At 37.3% G+C, this 16,835-nt stretch overlaps 2 protein-coding genes across 5 annotated transcripts in view; one reads left to right on the top strand and one right to left on the bottom strand.

Moving 5' to 3' along the window:
- The first annotated feature begins 4,340 nt into the window (after positions 1-4,340).
- klf5b (Kruppel-like factor 5b) lies at positions 4,341-9,547 on the top strand. Its single transcript, XM_043248244.1, has 4 exons — positions 4,341-5,112; positions 6,087-6,888; positions 7,487-7,546; positions 8,062-9,547. The coding sequence occupies exons 2-4, from the start codon at positions 6,099-6,101 to the stop codon at positions 8,238-8,240; spliced, it is 1,029 nt and encodes a 342-aa protein (XP_043104179.1). The 5' UTR covers positions 4,341-5,112; positions 6,087-6,098; the 3' UTR covers positions 8,241-9,547.
- A 2,180-nt stretch (positions 9,548-11,727) lies between these two features.
- The window catches only part of klf12b (Kruppel-like factor 12b), a 41,929-nt gene continuing 36,821 nt past the window's right edge, over positions 11,728-16,835 (bottom strand). For all 4 annotated transcript variants that reach the window (XM_043248242.1, XM_043248241.1, XM_043248243.1 and 1 more), the window contains exon 6: positions 11,728-16,607. In XM_043248242.1, coding sequence (XP_043104177.1) covers positions 16,426-16,607 — 182 coding nt within the window. In that variant the 3' untranslated portion in view covers positions 11,728-16,425. The remainder of the gene's footprint in view (positions 16,608-16,835) is intronic.

The following is a 16,835-nucleotide window of genomic DNA, read 5'->3' as shown; positions in this document are numbered from 1 at the left end:
GTATTTTGATATTTTTTACTTTTGCTTGTACATGTTTTGATTTTCAATAATTAAAAAAAATATATATGATCCTTGTGTATTACTTTCTATATATCTTAAAACCAGTAGTGTTTTCATATTATTTATTCTTCTCATGTAAATTGTTTGCTGGTTGCCATGTTTGCTGATGGAAATTCAGTTCATGGCTCACGTGTAGATACGGTATCCACCAGCAGAGGCTGGTTCAGCCAAACCTGGACCTCTTGACATTACCCAGCTGCTTGTGTGGCGCTACATGATGACATATTTTTGTAGGCCGATCCTAAAGTTAGCATCACCTTTGTTCCCTCGAGAAAACACACACACATACGCACAAACAACACACACACACACACACAAACACGATAGCATTTTTTCATTGGCTTTTTGATTATTGCAAAAAATCTAATCTGTGACCAGCAGAATTTTGCATGTTTTGTTTATACATTCACCAAGAATAGACAAACTAAAGCAATGACTCCGACATGATCATCATTAGTTTTTTAGTCTTGATTTAGCAGACAGTTTTCAAACTTTGGGTTAAAATAGTTTGAAAGAATTTGATTTAAACGCAGTAAGGCTATAAAAGTGGTAAAGATGATGATTTTAATGCCCTTTTTTCTTTTCTTTTTGCTTTTTTTTTATCAAAATGTGGTATATTTACAGAAACGCAGTAATTCAGTAAACACTGACTTTAGGACGAATGAAACCAGAATTGCTTAAATGAAGCACAGCTTCACACCATATTATCCTCCAGGAAGAGACATTATTTAGATGGAAAAGTAACAGCAAAGGTGGAAAACAACAACAGCGAGTCTAAGAACGAGTCTATGTCTGGTTTTAGTACCACAAAAAAGATTTTGAATAGTCTGTGGGAAACCCCAAAATAATTTTCACATGATTGCTTTACTTATTACTTTCAAATTATCGTAATTTTGTTTTAACAGCTTCTTAATTAATGTTTTTCTACAGCTAGGCTTGGTGAACTTGAAAGATCAAAGATCCACGGAGTGATAGACTTTTTACAGAAACTGGGATAAACTTACGCGAATTTTAATTTGTCTTAGGGTTTTTAACAGAAATGCCTACTCACTCCCAAATCCTAATCTGATAGAAGCTGATTCAAATTATTATTACTATTATTTTATGTCCAAACAGTCCCTCGGTATAACTGTGTCGACAGAATTCAATGGTGGCTAAATGTGACTGTTATTGTTGCATTTGGTGAGCCTACATTATATTACCAGGGAAAAGTGGATGATGCCAGCCAGCTTTTCAGCCTTATTTTTTATGATTCACATTTGCTGTTCAAACAAACTGAACAACATGCGAGTCTGGGACCAGAGAAAGAGACTAAGCTATGATTGATATAAGTTGTGTTGACAGTGTTTATGCATAATCATACAAATCTCCTCATCAAAAGCCTAAGATTGACTCTCACCCCTTTTAGTCATTAACGTGCAACCTGTTCTGAGCGTGACTGCAAAAGACTGATGACTTTGATACTTTGGAAAAAATCTTGTAAAAAAAACAGCTTTGGAGGGGTTTTTTTAGCTATTCCACAGTGTATTAACAAATGTTTTTGTTTTTCAGTAATGTTTCTCTCGTGTGTATATATATACATAACTGCTGTTAAATCCTTATGTCAAATATGATTACAATGATGTCTGTCTTGGTGGTGCTCGGCTCTTTGCTTGCAACAGTTTGTACTCGCCTAATCTACCTTTCCCTTTTTTTTTTTAATCGTGAAGACGCCCAAAATATAAAAAAACCCCAAAGGTAATTCAGATGCATTCCTCTTTCTGTTCTTTCTGTCTGTGTGCTAGTTCACATGTCACATAAACACAAATGCTCACATGGATTAAGTAGTTCTTTTCAGTGCCATCGAGCATTAAATATTGTCTTAAAAAGCTTTTTGGTAAGCCACCCGTAATTCCACTGACAATGTGGGCTTCCTGACACACCACACCCTTTAAAACTAAAACTTTACACTTGACATTATAACCTGCTTTTCTTAAAATATCACTGAATATTAATGCAACTGGTGTTCAATGCAAACCTTCTGAGAAAACATAAAAAATAAACGTACTGAATTTGAATTTCGGGATAAAATATGTTTTCTTGTGCACGAACGTGTTTATTGTAGAGCTTGAGAGAATCTGACCACTTAATGCAAATACTTTCAAAATACCTTATAGCTCACACTGTATATATATATGTGTCATGAATGTTGTGTTAAAATACAATCCATTTGCATAATGCATGGCATGATTTTAACCTGAAAATGATAAACAAGAAGAATTCACAATTCATCTGTGGTAAATAGTTGTGAGTTTATTAGTTAATGTACAGTAGATACTCACCCACATGCTTGGCATTTTCTAAAGACTGGCATTCAATTGTCTGCATATTCTGAGTTTTTAATGACATGCGACATGAATTACTTGCATTCATATGCTGATGTCCGTGTGCCAACATCAACAGATGCTCCCTGGCTGCTATGATCCTTAAATTCTCTAATGAGCAACAGAAAATACTCGCCTTTGATGCGCATTCAATACATAACTAGATTTAGTGGATCTTGATTTAACAGTTGGCGGTGTGGCGTTGTGGCATAGGCACTGGCTAAACAAAATGTTTGCGCATGTATGCAAAAAGACATCATGACAAGCACATCAACGAAATGAATTGAAAAATCTGTATTTTAGCAGTATTTTAAAGAAAAAAAGAAAAAAAAAAGTGTGCTGTCTATAAACCAGCATACACCTACAGCATTTGAACTGTTTTAGTCAACACACTAAAAGTCATTGGGGTCCAAAACAACACTGGACTCCACTGATAAATATATAAAAATATATAATATATAAAAATTTTAAATATCTTAAATGTTCCACAGATGAAATTAAGTCATGCGGGTTTTTGAATGAGATGAGGATGACTAAATGATGTAAGAATTTTTTTTTTTTTTTTTTTGGTGAACTATGCATACTGTTAGAATATTTTACACTGTAATATTATCTGATTAATGCTGCAAATGTAAATCAATGGTGTTTTTCAGAAAAAACAGGTCTATCTTCACAAAGAGAAACATTAGAGGTCCGTCACATTGTTCCAGTTGTCTGGCCCCAAAGCAAATCACTAAACCTGTCCGACATGTGTCTTTGTTTTCCTAATATACCTATGTTTGGTTTTCAAATACTTCTGTAAAGCAGGACAATGCAGGTTCGCATACAAATGATGGGAACGGCCTTTATTTCGACATCACAATTCATTTGTCATGCTAACACATACTGTATGTTTCATTTATTGTGATATTGGTTTCCTTTCATAATAAAGTGAAAACTTCACACACATATTTACTAATCAGCAACATTTTGACGGGGTTTCATACAGCCAGGCAAACAAGCCTGTTTGACTTCCTGTAACTGTAAGTTTTTCATTTTTATTTAATTATTTTTTTAAACATTTTTACAGCATAGCATTTAAATGATTTAAATGATCATTAAGTGACATCAAATTTGTCCACGAATCAGCTTACCAAGACATTGCAATTGATCGTTTATGATCGTGTGCTATTTTAATCAAAACATTCCTGATATTTGTCCCTGGCAGCAACTTTGCCTACTTCAACACTTCTCCTAGCATGTTGGCATAGAACACGCAATCCACACAGGCAGCTGCAGTGCAGTCAAGCAGTTTTGCATACCAGCACATATGGCCCAAGGGGGAGAGAGAGAGAGAGAGAGAGAGAGAGAGAGAGAGAGAGAGAGAGAGAGAGAGAGAGAGAGAGAGAGAGAGAGAGAGAGAGAGAGAGAGAGAGAGAGAGAGAGAGAGAGAGAGAGAGAGAGAGAGAGAGAGAGAGAGAGAGAGAGAGAGAGAGGCATAAATGGGAATTAACCCATTCCATGGAATTCCATACTGTATTCACTTGAATGAAGGATCTCTTCAGTCAAATACAACAGAATAGTTTTACTCTTGTGGCTCGTCTGGTATGATTACTTTCAAGCATTGTTGGTTAAAAAACAGATGATAAGACCATTACATTGCTATTTCAGATATAGTGATTTTTAGTCTTTTATAGGCTAAATCGCTATGAAAACTAATAGTTCTATTATATTAAATATTTATTAATATAAGATTTAGATGTAATTATAGATAGATAGACAGACAGACAGACAGACAGATAGATAGATAGATAGATAGATAGATAGATAGATAGACAGACAGACAGACAGACAGAGAGATAGATAGATAGATAGATAGATAGATAGATAGATAGATAGATAGATAGATAGATAGATAGATAGATAGATGTGCACGTGTGACAGTGTTACCTAATATAATTTTACAGCAGTAAGTCATTTTTAACAGTTTTTTTAACCGTATCCCACCTTTTAGGCCTACTAATAATGATAATAATAATTATTATTTGATTATAATTATTTATTTCGTGTTTTGTATTATACAAAATCTTTTTTCGTCACTGCTGCTGGAGTTTTGCGACCGTTTAGGTTACATCTGTGGTTTCCTAAGTATATTTCACGCTGATTAATATTTTAATAGCTAAAACGTGTTATATCTGAATAGTGATTCAACGGCATATACATCACTAAAACATGTGACACCAAAAACATCTGAATTTGTATGGTAAAGTTCTGGCATTTACGACAGCCAGTTTTAATAATAGGCTATAAATCTTTTTTTTATTTATTAAAGTGCATTCCCATGCTTGTTAGTTTTTTTTTCTTTGGAAGACTATTGCATCTCCTGCAAACCTGTTTGGGTGAATTATTAAATGTATGATGACAAAGCCCCGCCCCATTTTGAGGCATTGAAACGAGGCAGTTGCGTAATTTGTCTTGTCAAACGCGTAAAGCGCTTGACATCTCGGTCTGGCTGTCGTGTCGTTCTCATTTGCGGCATATTGAATGACGTGATCTCCAGCTTATTTCAGCAGAGGACATGCGGTTATGGGCAACGCTTTGTTGAGCGGGATCCACGGCTAGAATAAAACACCTCTAAGAACTGAACGAGGCATTGAGAGAGGACGATTACAGTGGATTTAATGACACTCCATCAAAGCATCACATTCTGGTAGAGTCTATCTGTAATCGCATGTTACATTGGTAAACAGTGCTGTGTGGCAAGCTTTCCTAAATGCCTGTGTTGTTTGCGCTTTTGATCTAAAGCGTAACATAATCGCTGAACAGCTTCTGTTTTATCGTACTGTTTTCTAATGGTACGCTATACTGTATGTAGGAAGCATGCTGGATGAATTGTGCCGAACTCTGCACTGACCTTAATCTGAAAACTCCATAACAGCAGAGCAGCTGTAGGCTCTAAATTCAGATGGAGTATTTCCTAGTTTATGGATGGCAGAGAGAGGGAGAGAGAGAGAGAGGGAGAGAGGGAGCTTGTATGGGGGTTCCTCCTTCTGTGTAAGGTAGCAACAAGCCTGTGTATTTAGAGATGTACTTGGAAATGGATGAAATGATTAAGTTTGAGCTGATCTTTGAGTTTAAAAGTGTGTTTAAACATGTGAACACACTGGACCGAAAAAAGTCAGTCAGGTTGAAGATGCATTCTTCTAAAATTCTCAGTCATTTCTGCATTGTTCACTACAAAGCTTAAAAGGTTTGTGCCAGAGCGTTATATATAATAAAGAAAGAAAGCTATACATTAACTTTGCCATGTCAGTGACAGTTGCTTGGCTGGATGTATGCAGTGTTTTAAGCCAATCAGCTGAGAGCTAAATACCACGTGACTAATGACTGTAGAGTATCATGCTGATGGCACCATAAGAACACACACAGTACCAGAACCTTTCACTATGCAAGTGAATACTGAGCTGAGTCGCGTATACAGACCAACAAAGAATCAGACAATGGTAAAACTACAACATAACGAAATATTTGCGTTGAATATAGCAAGATTACAGATACGGTATTTGGCTAAAAGGCACATGCTAACCACATTTTTGCTATGTTTTCAGGGATTGTTGTTGGATGTTGCCGAACAAACTTGTATGTTTTTGTGCTGAATGAAAACCCATTTTTTCTGTTCCTCAGATCAAAAGAGACATGGATGGATACCTGCCGCCTCAGTTTCACACATTGTCAGACCATAAGAAGTTTTGTCAAGACAATTCCCTCACGATGGACCAAGGCACGCCATACAGCATAAACATGAATGTTTTTTTACCGGATGTCACCTACCTACGGACCGGCATGTGTAGACCCGTGAGGTCCGGGGCGCCACAGATAAAGACAGAACCTCTGCATTCGTCTTTCAACTATTCTAGTTGCCACGGCTCGGTTGCGCCCACCATTACGCACCCAGAATACACAAACCTCTACAGCCCAGCTGCGGAAACGGGTAGCAATGTTTACGTCAAGCACGAGCAGCCGTCCCTCGAATTCCCAGACGTTCCACTTTTTCAGCTGTTAAATTCGGAGCTCGAGCCCAATGGTGGCCATCCTTGCACAGATCCCCACAATGCCACATGCCCTCCGATGCCGACGTATAACGGCATTCACACACACCCCGGCCAGATTGCAGAACGACCGCATTGTAATATGAGCAACAGTGGATATTCGCTACCTACCCAGTTTGGTCAGCATTCTCAGAAGAGAGCGGCCTATCTACCACCCTCCCCTCCAAACTCAGAACCCGGCAGCCCAGACAGGAGGAAAGAACTCATACAGAACTTGTCGCCACCTCCGTCCTATGCCGCTAGCATGGCATCTAAAATGGCAGGTCTCAGCCCTGGACCGGCGCTTTCTGTCCAAACGCAAGCAGTACCTGCCCAGTACAACCGCAGAAACAATCCGGATCTCGACAAAAGGAGAATACATCACTGCGATGTACCAGGTGAGATCGAATTTAGCATCTAGACACTTTAGTTTGTGACTATAGCATACACTTTATTTCAAATAACATTCGAGGCCTTTGAAAGAAGCTGCGGCTTTTTACACATAGACTGTATGACGCAGCTCAGGCTTAAATGGTTATTCAGGCGATTTAATGTTGTTGAATAGATACTGTGGACTGACATGACTAAACTTCGGGCAATTACCGGTCTCTAGGTTGGACTTTGACTGACTAAGAGGCTTAGGACACAATGGCAAAACCTTTTGACATTGTGTATGAGGCTGCTGGACAAGTCGGAGCTGGCCAGAATGTTAGTTCAAAGGGTAGTTCACCCCAAAATGGAAATTTCCTCGCCCTTGTGATGTTCCAAGCTTACATGACCTTATTCTTTCTGTAGAACTTCTTTTGACTTTGATATGGACAGAAACACTTTTTCCCAAACTATCGGCATTTGTGTTTGTCAGAGACATGCAGTCATGCTGATTTTGAACTAAATGAGCTAGAAGAAATTAAGTCACATTCTTTCTAAGTTTCTATAATAGATAAGAGCTTAAAAGTTATGGTATGTATTAACATTTATTGTATTCTTATACATCAGGATGTAAGAAGGTCTACACCAAGTCCTCACATTTGAAGGCCCATTTACGTACTCACACGGGTAAGACATTTATTAAACAGTATCACACAAAAATGTGAGCTTTTGACACAATTGTCGGTGGGGTACTGCTGTCGCGCAATATTTGTGTGAAAACGTTTCATTAAAAGATACGTTAGTAATAAATGCGTAGATTTAAAATAACTTTTTACACGGAATCTACAAACAGGCCCAGTCGTATTATATAATTAACCAATATGCTAATTAACACAACCAAAAAAATATCTTTACAGACTGAAGTTATTTCAGTCACTGATATGGTGAACAATTTATCATTTGATTCATTAAAAGGACTGGTTCATAAGGATCACTGTGTTCCATTTATTTGATTCACTAAAAAGAACCAGATTTGAAATGTGTTTGTGAACCAGACTACACCTCTTATTGCGTGCAGCCTATGAGTGTGGCTCCATAGAAAGACCTTTTATTGCCATTATCATGCAGTACACAGCGTTTTATCTCATCAAATTGTGGTGGTGTTCTCCCCTCAACCTGTATTGGCCTGTGTTTTGTTGCAGGCGAAAAGCCATACAAGTGCTCGTGGGAGGGGTGCGACTGGCGATTTGCCCGCTCTGACGAGCTAACGCGCCACTTCAGGAAGCACACGGGGGCCAAACCTTTCCAGTGCGCCGTATGTAGCCGTTGCTTCTCCCGATCGGACCACCTGGCCCTCCACATGAAAAGACACCAGAACTAGAGCCGCCCGCTCTCGTTGTTCTGACGGTGCCGCGGGAGGGCTATCAGGACCTCTGTTGATGATACTAATTAGGATTTGGGTGTGTTGGTTAATCTTGGGTTTTGGCAGTTCATCAGGTACAACAGGACCAAACCCTGCCGTCGGTACGGCTCCTGTGGTCACAAAACCAGCTAATTGATGAGAACTTGGCTCATTTGCCAGATGGGACATTCTTTTTGACATTTTTGTTTGTTTCTTTGTTTGTCTGCATACTTTGAGGTATGACGTAACTACTTTTAATGTGCCTTTTTTACCTTGTAGAATGGAGATGCCATGTAAAATGTACAACGTTCAAGAACTCGTGGGCAGTTTTAATCTTCTTTAAAGCAATATTCCTGATTTAATACAAGTTAAGACTAATCCACTGATCGCATAATGTTGATCATCATCCATCTTGTGGCAACGTGGTTGAAAAATTTTAAATGTTAACGTTTACAAGATTGGCTCCATTGACTTCCGTCGTAACCTAGATTTTGGAAGTTGATATGAATTACGGTAATCAACATTATGCCACATGTTCTGTCAACTGAGCTTAACTTTTACTGAACCCAGAATATTCTTGTAAATGACTACTCATACTTGTATCACAAGGTAAATCATAAAATGCGCTGCAGTTTTGGTTGCAGAACCAAACTGCAGAACAGTCATGAGAATGTGAGCTACAAACGCTGAGTCACAATGAATTAATGTCTCTTAAAAGCAGCACTTGATAAGAAACAGCTTCAGAAATTTGTGTGGGAGCCACCGGTTAATTAGAAAATTAAATGTAGCTTCAGAACACCAAAGAGTTGGACAAAGTCCAAACTATGATATGTTTTGAGGGGATTTGCTTCATGTAGGCAAAATGTTTGAAAGAGCACAATCTGAAGATTGATTGAACTCCTTTATGTTAATTTCTGTGTTTTACTGAAATGCAATAAGTGGTACAAATCGATTACATATCGATTACTTCCATAGTTGTTTATTTTCCTTACTATGCATTTGGTTGGGATAAGCGATAGCTTTAAATGTACATATAACGTGTATTTATTTTGCACAGATTATTTTTTTTTAATTTCTATTTTATAAAACGTAACTCGGCGCTTACATGAAATGTGCAATGGGTTGCTGGGAAGTGGTTTTCGAAATCTTTGTTCAAACTAATAGTGCTCTAAATGGCCGCATTATGTGGAACAATGTGGCAGCTGATTGTTTACATTAGTTGGTTTGGCTTATGGTGTGTGTTACATCTGTATGTGTGGCCCCATAAAACCTCTTATTTTCCATTACAGTGATAAAAATGTTTTCCGCCTTATTTTTCAGAGATTGCAAATGCGTAACAGAAGGGACTCGTTACACATGACAAGCCGTTGTTGGTCCTGAGATGGAAGTAAAATAGATCGGGGGACATATGGAGTTTGTTTTTATCCGAGGTAATGTAATACGAGGATCCGCGATGTTTGTATCTTTTAGAGAAGGAGAGGAAGAACGTATTCGTAAGAACTAGAAGTTCTACATTTGGTGACCAAAAGCGAAAGAGAAAAACTCTAATTGCTGTAATTAAAGGTTCAAACTGCTTAAGTGTAAAATGTTAAACACACCCATTAATCACTCTAATTTGCAGCACTTAGATGAGTACAGTTAATGTCAAATGCATACATCATTACTGTTATTACACATAATATGGAGGCAGGTCTTTAAAGTCTTAGTCTGTCAGGTTAAACTGGAGTGTCCAGTCAACCTGGATCACATGTGATTAGGTGAATAAATGGAGGTGTGGTTACAGTTGCTAATACGAGCTGTCAGATTTGAGTTAAAAGTTGATGATATTGAGCGGTAACACCCAATTAAATTGATACTATAATTATCTCGCCTGTATACAAATCACTGAGTAAGAGCAGAATGAAAATAACCTGACATTTTCACAATGCATTCTTTTCATCACCAGGGTGTATATTATTTTCTGAATTAGTTCTTACATAAGAGAACAATTCTGAACATTGAACAGCAAATCACTTCATTCGTATTCGCTTAATACAGGTTTAGTACTATATGCCACACAGGAAGAAAAACTTTACTGCTAAATTTCTTCAAAAGAAGCATTCTCTCTGGGATTGTGTATGGAGTTGTCACAAGAAGTAAGATGAAATGGTGGAGGATTTTTAGTATTAATCAAGTATAGGTACCATTTGAAATTTATGGCGCAAGTTTTATTTGTCTGGCCTCTTTTTAGCAGAGGTTAGCGTGTTAGCCGCATGCTAATTTAGCACGTGTCACACAGCGCCTCAAAATAAAAACTCGCTGGACAAACAGAGTGATGCTCTGTTCGGACAGATGATTATTTATTAGTAATTTTCAGCTAGTTAATTTAAGATTCGGCGTTATATAATACTTGTTAAACATGCCCGGCTGCTTTGTCTCTGAGGAAGATTGTTATCGTGAAGTCGATGCCTTCATGTTTCTTTGAAAAGCCCTGTGTCAATAGGGAACTCATTTATTTTCTTTCATGGAAAGGAACAATAGTTTAATTCACTATTTGACCTGACATTTAGATGATCTTTGCAGATGAGAGTATGGATCAAACAGTAGCTCTGCTGTGATCCTCTTTAGTGAATGCCATTTACTGAAAGAACTTATAGGACCACTGTGATGTTGCTCGTACCCTTAAGGGAAAACTACTGAGTTATCACACTGAAAGCAATATCAGTGGAAATGTTTCGTACAAATAAAAAAAGAGACATTCGGTATGTTTTTCATCTGACTCGGAAAGTTTTGTTTTGCACATCTTTTTTGTTTATAGTTATAAAAAGGCCCCGAATGAATAAATTTTCGAACAAATTAAAATGTTTTTACAATTATGCTCACCATTTGAACAAATTTACAGTAATACTGTAAAATTACTACAGTTTCAAAAAATACCTCTTTTGTAAAGCATTTTATTTCTATGATGGCAAAGCTGAATTTCTAGCAGTCATTACTTTAGTCTTCAGTCTCGTTAATTATTTGGTGTTTAAGAATAATTTCTTTACATCATCAATGCTGAAAACAGTTGTGCTGCTTATAACCTTTTTGTAATAACCATAATATATTTTTGCTTCGGGATTCTTAGAATAGAAAGTTTAAAAGAACACTATTTTGTATATATTTTTTAATTGTAACACTATAAATGTCTTTGCTGTCATTTTTTGATCAATTTAATATGCGTGCTGAATGCTGAAAGGGATTCACTTTTTATAAAAATACAATAAAAATAATTTAACAAAAACTAATAATAGTGTGTAATTTCGATAGAGCTGTCATAATGTCAGTTATTATTTAATGCGGTAGCATTTATTAGCTTGTTATAGGAACCAGAGTAATGTCATCTTACTCAAATCCAAAATTGTATTAAAACCCATTCAAAATTCTCATGAGAATCAAAGGGGCTAAAATACTTAAGTAAATGTAAATACATGCGTTTATGCCGATATGTTCCATACAAAATGCAAGTTTATTAACTTCCATGCCTCCGATTAGATTATCAAACAAGTATAATGTGTAACCTCAATTTCAATTCACAGCTCAATCTTCTGGAAAAAAACGAAAACAAAAAAAAAGAAAATACAGAGAATAGCAAAAAGCACAGAATATTTAGACAACTTCTGAAGAAACAAAATAAAGCTGAAACACTTTCAACCTCTGAAACGATTCGGACGTGACAACTTCCAGCAGGATCCAATGGGAAGGGAAACCCTTTGAAGTGTAGCAGGGTAAAATATCACAACTTTACAGTAAAACCAAAAAGGTCTGGGAGGGGGAGCTCTGAATATATTTACAATACACACACTATACATAAATACAAGAAAGATAATTACAGAGTATCAGCAAAACAAGAAACAAAGGCCATTGAGTAAATACTTGATTCCAAAGAAAGTAAAGTAAATACATAAACAAAGGCAATATTTTACAGAGACTCGAGAGGGGAAATGCTGTTCACGGAGGAATTATGCCGTACCACCAGTGTCTTAACATTCAGAATATTTCCTGTGACTGCTCGATTTCAATAACTGGGGACGCATGAGAAGTTCACACGATTTTATAAAGTTAGAGGTAAACCAGAGTCCTGTTAATTAAGCAGATGGCAGATGTGTCCTTCCGTAGGTGAGTAATACCATATAAATCTTATGCAGCTTCCATAGGAGACACATAAAGAATGTTCAAGAAACACCAACCGGGATATTTACAGCTTTAAAATGGTTCATAAGGCTCAGTGCATTTCAAAGGAACGGATCTTTGTGTCATGTCTGGGTTATTAAACCAGGGAAACCGTCAAAATCTTAATACTAGGCACTCATCATTATTGCATAACTTTGACCCTGTTTGCCTTTACAAAATTATGCCACAAGAAAACATAAGAATGCCAAAGGGGAGGGAAAGCAATGCAGAATTGAGTAAAACAACCCTTTCTTTTTTAGTTTCGAAAGAAATGAAATCTTGCCGGAGTCTGTACTTGTATATTGGTCGCTCGTGATTCTTAAATACTGTGTTGGAAACGCTCTTTTTACTGGGTTGTTTTTGCTTCATTCACATTAGAGTCAGTATAAAACATCGAAATTGCTAAAAATGAGGCAGCACTGCCCGAATACTGTAATGAGCTGAACATTTGATTTGACTGTTCATAAAAACTGCATGCAACTGCTACCGGTTGGATTTAAACCGGCCCTACATGTGCGTTTACAGGGACACTTCAGCCAAAAATGGAAAGTTCTGTCATCGTTTACTCAACTTCACGTCATTCTAAACCTGACTTTCTTTCCTCTCACACAAAAAAGCACTTGTTTTCGTCCTAAAAATGTCAAAAACAATTCTTCAAAATATCTTCCTTTGTGTTTCTCAGAAAAAAAGTCACACAGGTTTGAAATAGCATGAAGGTGAGTAAACGATGACAGATTTTTTTTTTTTTTTCTTTTTCTTTTTTGGATGAACTATCCCTTTAAGATGACAAGTCTTCGTTTTTCTCAAACGTTGAAGAGTTGGATATTTTTTATTATATTAGCTGAACGAACGTCTCTGAAAAATCTGCATATTACGTATAAAGATAATCCCTTGTATTTTTAAAAAAGCCCTATTTTAATAGGTATTTACAGCCTGTAAAACTGAGCGATATCTTTTCACTTTCACATATATTACAACATCTTTAAAAGTAATTTTTTTTTGTACAGAAAATAGTCATATGCAGATGAAGTGCCTCACATTACAGACACGCTTCAAAATACAGAATATGATGATAAGATACATATGTGATTAATGTCACGTCTATCTTAAAATAATTACTTCCATACTTCATAAAAACAAGGTGCTCATGTTATGTTCAAGCCCATATACAACAGGATACACGCGTGTGTACGCTAATACATAGTGAGGAACATAAAACATGGTGCATCGTAATACTTCAGAATGAACAAACGAACAAACAAACAAACAAACAAACAAACAAACGAACGATGTTAGAAACTGATTGGTCATCTCTAACGGACAAACGGTTACTACAGTAAGTAATGAAGGTTTCTGTTCATACGTTTCCTTTCACAGCATTCGACTTTTGTTGGTGACGAAAAGTCCCTACGCGCCCCAGCAACTGTGACTGATTGTAGATTTAGTCAGCGTGTTTGATCACCCCCGCATGCACAGGCAGACCCAAGTCAATGTAAGTTCTAGTACATCTAATCATCTGAAAGCGGTCACGAGGCTTTCTGTGGCCGCTTGAAAGTGCATATGGATCACAGGGACAGAAGACTTCGACAGCTTATTACGGCTCTCCTTTAAAAACGAAAACGAACATCTTAGTGAAAACCTCTACCTTGATGTGAACGGCACAGGGAATTTATCTGGGTACAGTTTGTAAAAGAATCGGCTGTATTCACACAAGTGCGGCATATTGCTTTTCTGAGTGTCTTAATGTAGTGTGTCTATATATATATATATGTATTTCTTTCATTTAAGAAATCTCTCGTAGAATTCTAGAGCGATGAAATGACCGAATTGACAAGACGGACAGACAGAAAGACAGGTAGTTAGGGAGAAATTTCTTAAATAAACATTAGAACAGATTCTAATATCAACAGATATGGCTCAGTAAATATTTGAATCGCTTTCTAACGTCTAACATTAGAACGCATGAAGAAAATGTGGAAAAAGAAGAAGAAGAAGAAAACGCTAAGAGAGTCTTGTTAGGCATCCCTTTGTAATCCAGCTCACTGGCTGCCCTCTACTGGTGACTTTGGAGATTGTTCAATTGCTGTGATGCTAGGACGATGCTAAAATGTATGTGGGTGGAAAATGTGGAAAATTGGTACATTAGTAACACTTCACAAAGTTAACGGTATTAATGCATTAGGTATCGTGACCTAACCATGAACAACACAGCTCTTATTTACTTGGGTTACTATTCATTTCTATACACTGTACACCAAAAGCCTACTCTTAAACATTTCAAGTGTTGACTAACATTACTGTACGATGAACAAAGGTGAATAGTGTAATATATCATAATTAAAGCAGTATACTTATAATTTCCCATTTACTTCGATCAAAAATGCTTGTACATTCTAAAGTTTGGGGTCATGTTTTTGTTTTAATAATTAACACTTTGTTTACAGAAAGGAGGCATTAAATCGAACAGATTAATTCTTAAAAGGTTACAAAATATTTCTATTTCAAATAAATATCTTTATAATTATTAAAGAGTCCTGGAACAAAAGGTATCAAAAAAAATATTAAGCACAACTGTCAACAGAAAAAGTTTCTTTAGGACAAAAAAATATCAGTTGGCTATTGTAAATTCAGCTTTGCCATTATAAGAATACATTTCATTTTATATTAATATGTATATTATACGTAAATATAGGTATTTAAATTAGGCAGTTGTTTAAATTAACAGTTGTTTTGAATCGTAATACTGATTATTAATTTCGATCTAATAAATGCAGCTCAGGTGAATATAAAAAAAGGACATTAACATAAAAAAAGGCAAACTTCTAAATGGCGCTGTACATTGTTAGCTCAGTGTTACCCAACGCATTAACTAAGTGAAGTGTTATCAAAATAATTAGCAAGTGGATACAATGATGTTTGCGAAGACACAAAGTGAAGAACAAAACCAGTGAACAGTTCTGTTGTACTGACCATAACTGACATCAGGCTTCATAGTTCAAAAGCAATCTCACAAAAGGAGAAGAAAACAGAGGACATTCAAGAGATTTCCTCAGCATATTCTAGAAAGTCGTGAAAGTCTACAACCCGAGCTAGAAATCCACTATAAATAGAAGAGGTATCTGAATTATAGAAAACAACGCGGCCAGCTCACTCCTGTGGTGCTCGGAAATAAGTATATTGCTCTTCTGCCTCGAGTTACCAGTCTGAATAGACCCTCATTATCCAGATTTACACATATTTTCCTAATTATGTTTTCAAATTAAGACAAATGTGGAGAGCAGGTTGCAGAAGCCCACATATGCTTTGTCTGTCAATTCAATTCGGATTGAAATCAACAGAAGACTACTACGTGTCCAAATGACCATTTTGTTGCGTAATCTCACTTGCTGGTGTGTTGACCTGTAAATGGAAACCTCGGAAACCTCTGGAATCACTGGCTCAAAGTCTTTATCATTAGAAGATCCCCTTAATCCTTCTCAGATAGTTCTGGCTCTTGATGTTCCTCAAAAAGGTAAATGTTAAAAATAGTGCAAGCACACCATTCACGGTCACGCTCCCCTTTTGAATTTGTCAGAACAACACATAAAGCCTTTCCACGCTGCGTTTCTTTACATTGCAGATGTTGAGTGAGAAGCAGCCACGTCAAAACAGACCACGCGGATGATTCAGAAAGAAAAAAAATTAAAAATCAGAAAACAAACCGTTTGTCCGAGTGAAATAATCCTTTGAACGGACACGAGACAATCAACATCCTGGACTCCGAGTGTTTTTAGGCCTGTAGATGAGGCTCCTCCCTCCCTGAATGGACCCTGTTTAGCTCTGCAAATGTGGGAAAAGCATCGTCCTCCTCCTCCGCTTGCTCTTTTCTCCTCACTCTCAGGGGCAGGGATGGCCGTTTCTGTGTCCAGCCCAGCTGAACACCATTGGGGGAGATCCAGCTCTCCCGTGTGTGCGAGTGAGTGAGTGGGTGGCTTCAAACCAGCATGTGTCTGCGACGGTGCAGAGCCAGATGGTCTGAGCGGGAAAAGCTTCGGTCGCAGTCCCCGCACTTAAAGGGTTTGACCCCTGTGTGTTTACGGTAATGCCGCGTCAACTCGTCCGAGCGGGCGAACTTCCATGTGCAGCCGTCCCAGGTGCACTTGTATGGCTTCTCACCTGGCGGAGATAATGCACCGTACATGAGCAACAAAATAAACACTACTTGTAATTTCGGAAATGTTAAGTGAAAAAGCGAGACTGGTTGAAGGAATGGTTTACCCAAAAAATGATAAACTGGCCATTCGAGATGGTAATGGAAATGTTTCTACATCAGATTTACGTAACTTGATGACCAAAGGATTCTCTGTCGTGGATAGCCTGAGTGTGTCAGCAAATGTTATCTTG

Source organism: Puntigrus tetrazona, chromosome 9 (genome assembly GCF_018831695.1).
Source record: "Puntigrus tetrazona isolate hp1 chromosome 9, ASM1883169v1, whole genome shotgun sequence".
NCBI classification, from domain to species: Eukaryota; Metazoa; Chordata; class Actinopteri; order Cypriniformes; family Cyprinidae; genus Puntigrus; species Puntigrus tetrazona.
The sequence above is the reverse complement of the archived record's forward strand: the minus strand, read 5'-3'. Positions and strand labels throughout refer to the sequence as shown.